Here is an 11,551-nt window from a genome sequence, read left to right on the forward strand (position 1 = left end):
CTGGAGCATTTGCCCGTTTCATTGGCAGCGCTGACTACACCTTCGCTACGATGAAGAGAAGGAAGAACGTGATGATTCGGCCATCTGGTACAATAAGCTTGTCAACATCCAGAAGCAATACAAGATTATCGGCAATGGGCAGGAGAAGGACTCCGTGGTTGACCTCGCCGAGACCATCATCAACCGCTGCTATGCCAACAAGAAAGAAGACGACGATACCAAGGACCTGAACATGTGGGAGGTACCTCTGAATCTAGCCTACATAACCTACGCGGCCAAGGACGCATACGCATGCTACGACATGTACAGACGGATCTTGGACATGAGGGCGTGTCTGCTTCCCGTAACCGACGAGTACACGGACACCCGCAACGTCATGATCAAGCATGCCAGGAAGGTCTAGATAATGTACTTTATCTGTTTAAGCACCTTTATCATATGAGTATTTTATGCCTTAGCCTATGTGTCGTAATTATTTGTTTTATCTGAAATATTTCATCTAAGAACCCATTAACTTGTTTGCTTTTTTAGTAGCTATTTGCTTATGTATGTAACTAGCTCACTAGATTGCCGTGCTTTGAATCTCCTTTCTCCCAACATATTCCCCTTCTTGGGTGGACCCAGCAGGTCTCGTACACAGACATCTGGGACCAACCACCTATCCATTTATATTTCTTTATTTTGTTCAATCCTTCGTCCTCTTCCTACAGCGCTGGCGGCGCTGCTGCGCACGCCTTGGTGACCCATCATAGCCTAGAAAAGAAAAATATTGATGTTAATGGTCTGATTTGGCAGGTTAGGAGCTCAGCTTTGGAGTATAAAGAGTTCTTTTGGAGAGAGGAGCACTCGGCAGTGCAGAGAACAGTGATATGGAAGAAACCAAGTGAGGGCACTCTGAAGATAAATATTGATGGCAGTTTTAATAAGGAATCAGGAACAGGCGGTTGGGGATATGTTATTCGAGACCATGATGCACTGGATGCGCTACAAACTGAAGCTGAAGCTTGCATATTGTACAAGGCGCCGGAATTGGGCATTAGCGGAGCTATGGTGGAAACGGATGCGTTGCTGCTTGTCAGGCGATCGAGACGTCAAGCTACGATTTTTCTTCTAATGGGGTTTTGTTTAGGGAAATAAAAGCATTTACATCTCTGAAATTTAGTTCTTTTTCTATTGCTTATTGCCCTCGGGCTTGTAATAAGGTTGGAGACGTTTTAGCGCTGCATGGGTCGAAGATGGTGCTTGCACCCCAAGCCGTATGGCCGGGTCTGGCCCTACCTTCGCCCAAGTTTTCGTGGCCAGCGATTCTGCTTGGCACGTTGATTAATGGAATGAAATGTTCCAAGCTCAAAAAAAAGTATTCCAATAGATTTTCACAAATCAGTTTTTATATTCTTCATGTGACACAAGTTCATGTCCAATCGGGGATGGATTGAAGTGGTGCTGGGACATGTATAGAGAAGGAGCCCACGAGTGCGGGCTTTTGGCGGGCGACCTCCATGGAGTTGGATATTTTTAAAAAATCAATAATTATGTTTTGGAGTTTCAAAAAGTTCTGAAAAAAATTCTACACATTCATATGGATGTATTCTACATGTGTATAAAATTTGACAATGAAATACATTATGGTGAGATCTGCACAAAAAAGAGAAAATCCTGCATTTCTAATAGTGAACAGTGTTTTCACTGTTCATCAGTTTGAAAAACACGATTTGCCTTTTTGTGTAGCTCTCACCATAATGTATTTCATCTTGAAAATTTAAACACATGTAGAACACATCCATGTTAACATGTATGGTATTTTCACAATTTTTTGATACTTTAAAATATGTTTCTTGATTTTTTTTAAATACCCACCTCCATGGAGGTCGCCCACCATTGGCATTTTGCGAGGAGCCCACTATATATATGGAGACAGGTTTTGAATTGGGGCGTGCTGTTTCCTACCTGATGGTGTAGACGTTAGATGAGGGATCTCCATATAAGTAGAATGTCACACATATGAATGTCTGTATCTTCGATGATTCATAGAAAACAAGCCAAGAGAACGATTCATCAGTTGCATATCTTTTTTTATGTTCTACATGTTATGTCTTTCTCTTTAAGATGGTCTGCTGTTAAAAAAAACTGAGAATGTAACTATATGAGAAGCGTAGTTAAGTGTGTTCAAGAAGTATACATAGGAAAAAAAATAGACTGCTAGGCATAAAAACTCTCGAGCTGGCTACAAAGGTACGCACATTGGGTGCGGGGTGCCGCCGCACATGCTTCAGTGGGTCGACTTGAATAGATTGGCTGGTGATGGTATGTCTCTTAGGACCAACAGCTGTGGTTTGATTCAGATGTAAATTTCACTACCGTTACATCAGGAACAATATCTTAGGTCTAAAAAGAGGAAAGAGAGAAACACATCAGTCGTCGTCCGTCTCGCGTCTCGCCAGTTTTCTCTTTGATCAGTTATCTACACTACACTACACCACCCAACAACTGGTTCTGAATGACTCTGTTATTGTACTGCTTCTTGCGAACCATTTCTCTTCCTGCGGCCAAAACCACATCTACACATGTATTCGGGGACTGGCCCCTCGTCCCCAGCAACCCAAGGATGCGCAGCCGCAGCTTCCAGGGTGATACGGTCTCCTGGATCTGCAACAAAACCAAGAGTGTCAATACAAGGAACACCATTAATAGAGCACATCCTCCTCCCACATATCAAAACCAATAGGATGAAGGGAAAAGGAAACACTTATTTGGAAACAAACCTTTGCAGAGAAGCCTTTCCAGCAAATCAACAAGTTGGGGGCTCACGTTACTTGGTATATCCGCTGGATCATTGACAATCTATTCAACAGCAGTGACTTTGGTGAGTTTTCTGCCACAGGTAAATCAAGAGGAGAAGGGAGGAATATATGTATGAACCTTGTCGTATGTTTCCTGCAAAGTTTCTCCTAGAAATGGATAGCGCCCAGTAATCATACAATACAGAGTAACACCGACTGCCCATGTATCAGACGCTCTACCATGGTAAGCTGAACCTGCAGTGGTAGAAACAGATAATGGTTCATCGTGTTTAGCAGCTACTGCCAATGGTCAGGGAATATCAGGTACTTCAAAGCAATGGCAAAGGAACCGGAATCGTTGCATTTTTATTTTATACATTGGCATCACACTGGTAACCCAAGCTTTGGTTGCTTCAGTTGCACCAAAATCTGAATCCAAACTACTAGTGGTGGCCTCATTCCTATGGATTTGTTTATCTTTAGCTGTGCAATCATTTAGGTGCGGAACATCTAAAGTACCATGCCAATCAATATTAAAAAATAACACGGACTGTTGTACTGTAGATAGTTTGCTAATTGGCTGATTATGTATGCTGCTTTTACAACTCAAACTGTAGTCATGTAATTGTACCTTGACAGCACTCCGGTGCAGTGAAAACAGGAGTGCCTGGAGATCTCCGAAGCATATCATCATCATCCTGCAATGCAGTCAAGTACGGAATATCAGTAAAGCACTGTGGTACGAGGCTTGACAATCCTGAAAATTTGCCTCAAAATACATACATTTTTAGGCACGAATACTTGTTCAGTTGAAGATAATGAAATATAATACAGTTCAAAAGACTGAATCATCAGAGTTAATGTCTACTCGAGTAATCTTCAAAATTCTAATGAAGGCAGGAAGTGAAGGTATTATTCAAGTATGTAATCCTGGTTTTATAAGGTACAGACTTTGAATCTCAGTATTATTTTTTTTTTTAGAACAGGTCGATAAAAACCACACACTAGGCCTTGCCCCATTTTGGGGTCATTCAACTAAAAAAAACCTTTTGACAGTGAGAACAAAATTACTGGAATACAAAAAATTACAAGATAAATAAACCACCTCAAAAATCTGGCTAACACTGAAGTCCCCTATCTTCACATTGCCAGTACTTGTGACCAAGAGATTATCCGGCTTAATATCACTATGAATAATGTTCTGTGTGCAAAAACAAGAAAATTAGGTGTTTCTATCACGCTGGAAGAATTTAACAGAGTGAAAATGAATAACATAAGACATGAATAGCAGGCACATTTAAATATGAGAAAATAGGGGAACGGGAAACATCAATAAGCAACCAATTAAGAAGCAAAAAATTGAGACATGTTATGCAAACTTTTCGAAACAACCTATGATCCTTACAAACCCAATATGAACCCAAGGCAAATATGGGGTAAGAGTATGATCCTTACAAACATCAATGAGCATGGATTTACAAACCCAAGCTATTGTTTGTCAGTACAATCAAGTGGCTCAAGGACAGAAAAACTTGGTAAGTAGCCAAGGCAAATATGGGGTAAGAGTAAAATCTACCAGCTGAGATAATTTGTGCCAGTATGTGAGCTTGCTGATCTACTTCACACAATATGTGTGTTGCCGTACAAACTTAGAGCTCCTCAAATATCTCTTTTGAAATTGCTATGCTAATGGGTAGTGACACGGACACTAAATTATTTTTAGCACATGAATCACCATCATGAACTAATTATTAGTGAAAAGAATTAAGAGAACTGAATCTTACATGAGAGTGAAGATACATAACACCAGATATAATGTCCCGCAAGTACTTTCTGCAAGTAGCTTCTCCTAAACCTTTATCCCACACAATTTTTCCTTCCACATACTCAAGAACTGGCAATAAAAAGGGTAAAGAGTAAATTGCAATCATATAAAATATTGGCACATGCCAACTAGCCTGCTAAAATAACGTCCTATTGGAACAATAAAGCAAAACAATGAGAGCGTCAATAAATACCCATGTAGAATTTATCTGAGTTTGGATCATCAATCACCTCAATGAGATTTACGATATTGGGATGACTCAACATTTTCATGAGGGATACCTGCCACCAATGCAATAAAGAGGAAATTGAATAACACAGTTTGTCTCATGTAAAATTATTATATCTGCAAAATTTATGCTATTTGGCTAGTGCTACTAATCACATGCTTCTGCGACAAAAAATATAATAATTGAATCTTTAGACCACCTATATGGCCATCTATTTAACACATTGGAGCATCTAAAGGAAAATTTGCTAAAATGCAGCTTCCTCAATGAGTATCAGACAGCCAATGGAATTTAAGTGAGGAAAAATAGGAACAGGTAATTTCGAAATAAACAAAAAATACATGTGTTCTGTAATGTGTGTTATGCTAAAACGCTTCTTTTGCACTTAGAATGCAGCATTTAACTGCTTGTCGGTAGCCGGAGGAATGGACTAGTGATGTTCTCGACTGCTCGCCACAGCAAAAATTGCACTGCACATATATGTCATTGCTAACTTATTTATCAGATAAATGCATTCTTGATCTACGACAGACACATTCTCTATATGCTATGAAGTGGTGATAATGTCAACAGAGGAAGCAATATCTGGGAACCAGCAATTTTGAGTTTTTTTACTGAGATGTGCTAAACAGAGCGTAATCAGTGGACATGACCAGCTTGGTTAACTTATGTGCGATAGCTCATGTAGGGTTAATATCTTATAAGCCCACATGAGTACTTTCTCAGAAAACATTGCACATGCCATAACAAAATTGCGAAGTCACGAGTGTTATACAGACAAATACTCTTGTTACTCACTTCCCGAATAACATCTGTCATGGCGGTTTCTGACCGTACGACACGTACTTTCATCATGTGAGGTTTATTCAGCACCTGAAACAACAAGGAAAAATCCACAGCTACATCAACTAGACATAGCACTGTGTGCAAGGGCACAAAGTAAAGTCGAAAGATTGAGCAAGAAAAACATTGTGCTAAAAATAACAAATGTCCATAGTGAGTTCTGATGCAAGCAGGTTCCGTAACTAGCAGCAAACATGCAAAGGGTACAACGTATTAGAAAGGCATTTTGGGGGGGGGGGGGGGGGGGGATCAAAACTACCCAAGAAAGTACTGAATTATCATCAAAGTAGTTACTAAAAGGCACTTGTGTTGCCAACATCAGAGAACAGTGGAAAGCATTACCTTCACTGCATATAACTTCCCATCTTCAATGTTTCGGTATAGAACCTTTTTAGACGCAAAGAGAAAAAAGGAAAGGAATCAGGTAGCTACTCAGTGAACTTCATTAATAGCACATTTAAGCGGTCTTACCACTTTGCCATAGCTTCCAGCACCGATCTTGCCCAGGTGAACATACTGATTGATCATCTTATTGCCAAGATCGTCCTAAACATGCCAAAAGGAGAGAGTTATTATACAGCTCAGTGCAAAAGGTAAATGATCTCGCGCAGCTCCTCGACTCTTCACTAGACATGCAACGGCCATGGCATAGCAAAAAAAACTTGGTCACAGTCTTAGATCACCAGTCAGAACAGTGGTCACCAAGTACACTGAGTTTAAAATAATACTCCCTCCGTCCCGAATTACGATGTATCTAACACTACAACATGTCTAGATACAAATCTAGATAAGTAATTCGGGACGGAGGTAATATATGTTTTACATAATGCCACAGATTAGTTCCAGCAGAGCACATGTAGTATTGCTTTTTCTTGCTTAGAACACATTGGTGCTAAAACTAGGTCAATTATCAATCGTTATCAATAAAAGGATTAATGGCTAGGCATTCCAAAAATAAAGAAAATAAGAATCATAGCCACACAGTGGATTAGGTGTGTTGTTTTGTACCAGCAGATGACAGTTAAAACCATTGGCCCTCACAGAGGCGTTCAATTAAACTTGCGTGTGGTGGACTTTAACGAAGTCCAACGTGATCAATTTACTCGAAGGCCGTGGCCAGTTTAACCAAGTTCAATTCAGTTCAATCGAGGCAATTTGCATAAATGATCCAATCACCTGAACTAGCCATCTTTGCAAGTTTATAGTAAAACTGTTAACAGAATCTGGTTTCCATAATTATAGACCATGCAACACTATAAGATGTATATATACAAAACTAAATGTAAACATAATATGTACGGGCACAATATACATTTTAGATAACAAAAGGAAGATGCATCTTCATTTTCCAAAGATTTTTGCAAATTCTTAGGGAACTCCTGTAGCTGGTTTTGGTTGTTCATATTGGAAAGCAATATAAGAGTCCATTTTTAATCTTACCATAGCCAGACAAATAATCAACACAATCATGAGGTGACGAGCAATAACAGACATAACAACTCATTAATTCTTAAAGTGAAGCAAATCATAAGTAAAAAGAAAGAGAGAGTACTTCTACTTCTCAACAAGATAAACTTAACCATAATTCTAAATGTAATTCAGTTGCCTCATACGACACAATACCAAAATAGAAATTGAACAGGCTCATGCATAGACTTTTTAAGTGTTGCCTACGGAGAAGCCTAGACTAGACAGAATTTTTTTTTCCATAGATATGAGTAGAAAGATACTGGTAGAAATTGATGTCTAACAAGATGGTACCTCTGAGCGAACAACTTTTTTAGTCTCCTTAACCAGGCTTTCTCTACATGCAAAGCCACTTTGAGCCCTTGTCAGAATAATATCTTCAGACCTCTTCCGTGGGGGCTCATCGTCACTCTCGTGATTATAATCAGTACCATCTCTTTCATAGAAACTTCTATCGGGATCATCACCATTAAAGAAGCTTCTATCAATGCCATCCCCATTGTAAAAGCTCAAGTCAGGATCATCTCCAGTGTAGAAGCTCCCATCAAAATCTTCACTAGTCTGGCGCTTCAGCAAATCTTTGGACAACATGCCATCAGTGTCCCGAGGCCGACCTACCTTCACGCTGGGCTTCCTTAGGAAACTGAAACAGCTGCAGCAGCCCATGTCCGTGAGGTCTGCCATTCAGAGGGAGCCGCGCACCAGAAATCCTGGACGAACAAAACAGGGGAAGGAGAACGCGTCAGTTAAAGGGTCAGCTTCGGTTCGTGGTGACCGGATTCGGTAGGCCATCGTCGAACCCCCCTCCCCGATCCCAACCGATCGATCTGGATCGCGGCTCCAATTCGCTCCCCTGATTCGCTGTTCGATTCGCTAGAGGCGCGGGACAGGAGCAGCGTACCAGGCGTGTCTTCCGATTCCGTCGTCGCAGTCGCCGCTCGAGCACGCCGTCGCCGTCGCCGTCGCCGTCGCCGCTGGATCGCCGCAATTGAGGTTGTCGTTGAGGAGGGCGGCGCGGGGGGCGTGGAGAGTTGGATTGGTGGGTGGGTGGGGGCGCGTCGGGAGGAGCACGGGGCGGCACGTTGGTGGTCGCAAGGGGGGCGGCGGGGTGGGAGGAGCACGGTGGAGACGGCGAGGTGGGGTACAGAGGAGAGGAGACGACTGCGACCTGACACGTGAGGCGCCTTTTTCTCCTTCTCTATCTGTATTTTTTACATGTTCAGCTTGCGATTGTTGGACAGTGTTGTGCTTTAATTTATTCTACTCCATTGGGGGGATTGTTCTAATACCCTCCGTTTCTTTCAGTTTGTATATAACTTTTGTTCGAAGTCAAAGTATCTCTACTTTAACCAAACTTATAGAAAAAATATTAACATTTACAATATCAAATGAATATCTTTAAATTTATTATGGAATGTACTTTTATATTATGTATACTTGATATCGTAGGTGTTGATATTTTTTAATACAAATTTGGTTAAATTTTGTAAAGTTTGACTCGACACAAATCTTATATGCGGAATAAAAAAGAACGGGTGGAGTACTATGTACTGCATTTTTTTAGAAAAGGCCTAATGTCACACTCCTTACACAAAAAATAGAAAAATATATAAATTCATGGGGTATCGAAGTCTTCTTCCTCGGCATCCACGGACGGCGTGTTGTGAGCATAACTTGATGCCGCCTCTAGGCCTCCGCCTTGGCTAAGTAAACTTTTTGAAAACCAAGAGCTTGTAGAAGCAACGGCCGAGAAATCGTCGATGCAGACCAGGAGGTGTTGGCGGCTACGATATGCAAAACAAACCACCACGCCGGAGACAAAAACATTGATCAGGCATGTAGAAACTCTGAAGACTACAAAAGCCATCTAAATCCATACGGATCCATGGAAATCTAAATTGAACATATCACAGAAGACCCGTCGGAGACACGGCTCCAGGGCCCTCTCCTTCAACGAAAGGCACACCAACGGAACCGGGATACAGTGAGGAGAACATTACTCCTACCCTGGGGCAACGCCACTGCTTTGTCGCCCCAAATCTAACACGAAGACTCCTGTAACGCCCCGTGACCGATGTGCCAGGTGTTGTTCAGTTATTCGCTGTTGTTGCCTTGTCATTGCTTGCGTGTCTTGCATTGCATATCATGTCATCATGTGCATTTCATTTGCATACATGTTCGTCTCTTGCATTCGAGCATTTTCCCCGTTGTCCGTTTTGCATTCCGGCGCTTCGTTCTCCTCCGGTGGTCATTTCTACCTTTCTTTCGTGTGTGGGGATTAAACATTTCGTGATTGGACCGAGACTTGCCAAGCGGCCTTGGTTTACTACCGGTAGACCGCCTGTCAAGTTTCGTGCCATTTGGACTTCGTTTGATACTCCAACGGTTAACCGAGGGACCGAAAAGGCCTGTGTGTTGCAACCCAACACCCCTTCAAAGTGGCCCAAAACCCACCTAAACCCTCTCCATCATCTAGAGCGTTCGATCACGATCGCGTGGCCGAAAACCGCACCTCATTTGGACTCTCCTAACTCCCTCTACCTATAAATATGTGGCCTCCCCCGAAATTTTCGTGGATGAAACCCTAGCCTTCCTCTACCTCGCGCCCGGACGAAATCGCCACCGCGCCCGGACATGTCCGGCCTCCCCTGCGCCAATTCGGAGCCGCCAAGTGGCATCGCCGCCTCCCGCCGCCGCCGGCCCGCGGGGCCCGCGTCAGGCCCGCGCGGGCCCAGATCCACGCCGCCGCCCGGCGCGCCTCACCCTGCCACGCGCCGCTCGAGTGCCCCGCCGCCTTCGCCGCCCATCCCCGCCGCCGGCGAGCTCCGCCGCAGCGAGCTCCCTCGCCGTTCGCGCCGCCCGAGCTGGCCCCGCTCTCCCCGCCGCCTCGCCGGTCGCCGGCCCCGCCGCCTCGCCTCCCGAGGTCCGCCACTGGCCTCCTGCCCGCAGCCGCGCCGCCCCGCCTAGCTCGCCGGATCTTCGTCGCCGGCGCCGCCTTGTCGCCGGAGTTCGTCCTCGAGCTCGCCGGAGTTACTCCGGCCGGATCCGGAGAGAGTGGGATGAGATCCACCACTCCCTCCATCCAAACGCATCACCCCGATCCGGATCCGTGCCGTCCCGCTTCTCTCCGTCCCGCGTTGACTTTTCGCGGAGGTATAAATTCGTCTAAGTCCCAAAATCCCAGATCCATATGCTCCTGTTCATCATGTCGTAACTTTGCATCCATAGCTCCGATTCATGCATATAGCATATCAAAATGTTCGTCTCAGAGAGTACATCATTTCATCTCATTGCATCATTTTCATTTGAGTTCATCTTGATGCCCGAAATGCTGTTAGAAGAGTGCTACTTGAGATAATTGTCAGATCTGCTGCTCCATTTAGATATTTGTCATTTTTGCCATGATTATTGTGTGCATGATATGCCCTGATGCTCTTCATATGTTTTGTTAAGGTTTTTGCCATCTTTCCAGAGGTGCAACCCATGTATTTTTGTGATGTGTGTGGTGACTAGTGCAAGCTTGCAAAGTGAGGCACTTGGTATTTCTGATTTCAGGGACTTAGCATTTCCACTAAGTCCTTGAGGTGTTTATCTCATGTTGTCATATGTTCATGTTGTTTCCTAGTGATCCGTGCCTCTTTTGAGGATGATCAGTAAGGATGTTTTGTTTATCTTGTAGTGCTCTATCCATCCATGTCTTTGTTTGCAATTATGGAGCATCCTAGCTTGAGTCAATCGAGCTCTACTTTTGCTACTTGGTGAATCTGGGCAGATTGTCAACTTGTTTGCAATTTTGCCGATGATGTTGTAGTTGATCCGTGCATGCTATGCTATTGTTCTTGCCATGTATAGCTTGCATTTTGTGTGCTCTTGATAGATGTATGCTTATCTTGTCATGACTTGCTCCGTAGTGAGTGCATCGAGCTCGTAAACATGCCTACTTGAGTTATCTTTCAGCATGTGCCAGTTTTCACTAAGTCTGAAAACTGATTATGTTTTTGCTATGTTCACATGCTTGTTAGTATATTTTCTGATCCCTTTTGGCTCAAGGTCACTAAGGGACTTTTGTTAAGCTTTTTGATTAGCTCCATGCCATGTTTTACTTTGCCATGTTCAGGTCCTGTAGCATGTAGTTTCGTGGCTCCGAAGAGTGCTACCTGATCTGAAATTTCAGACAAGTGTTAATTTCACTAAGTCTGAGATCTGTTTACCATATGCATTTTTGCCATGCTTGTTTGAACCTGTTAATGGATGAATTGGCCGTAGCTCAGTGCTAGACTTTTGTTAAGCATCTTGAGTGGATTCCTGCCATGTATTTTGTTGCCATGTTTGAGTGTTGTAGCATATTCATCTCATTGCATTTAGATGACTACTTGCTGTAAATCGCAGTACGTGGTCATATTTGAA

At 43.1% G+C, this 11,551-nt stretch overlaps 1 protein-coding gene across 1 annotated transcript; it reads right to left on the reverse strand.

The window, feature by feature from the left end:
• Positions 1-2,225: 2,225 nt before the first annotated feature.
• LOC125550434 (serine/threonine-protein kinase GRIK1) lies at positions 2,226-8,336 on the reverse strand. The gene is made up of 12 exons (XM_048713431.2): positions 8,046-8,336; positions 7,439-7,854; positions 6,149-6,223; positions 6,020-6,064; positions 5,633-5,707; positions 4,799-4,886; positions 4,565-4,674; positions 3,886-3,981; positions 3,412-3,478; positions 2,920-3,035; positions 2,763-2,841; positions 2,226-2,646 (listed from the first exon to the last, which is right to left on the reverse strand). The coding sequence occupies exons 2-12, from the start codon at positions 7,826-7,828 to the stop codon at positions 2,507-2,509; spliced, it is 1,281 nt and encodes a 426-aa protein (XP_048569388.1). The 5' UTR covers positions 7,829-7,854; positions 8,046-8,336; the 3' UTR covers positions 2,226-2,506.
• Between the last annotated feature and the right edge of the window lie 3,215 nt (positions 8,337-11,551).

Source organism: Triticum urartu, chromosome 4A (genome assembly GCF_056163025.1).
Source record: "Triticum urartu cultivar PI428250 chromosome 4A, HENAU_Tu73, whole genome shotgun sequence".
Lineage (NCBI taxonomy): Eukaryota > Viridiplantae > Streptophyta > Magnoliopsida > Poales > Poaceae > Triticum > Triticum urartu.

What these genes read in the sequence shown, in the direction of transcription:
- LOC125550434 (XM_048713431.2), bottom strand. Translation starts at nt 7,828, where the DNA reads ATGGCAGACCTCACGGACATGGGCTGCTGCAGCTGTTTCAGTTTCCTA. An exon ending in GGAAGTTATATGCAGTGAAG is followed by an intron (nt 5,708 to 6,019) that starts GTAATGCTTTCC and finishes TTGTTGTTTCAG; the next exon opens with GTGCTGAATAAACCTCACAT. An exon ending in TGACAGATGTTATTCGGGAA is followed by an intron (nt 4,887 to 5,632) that starts GTGAGTAACAAG and finishes CATTGGTGGCAG; the next exon opens with GTATCCCTCATGAAAATGTT.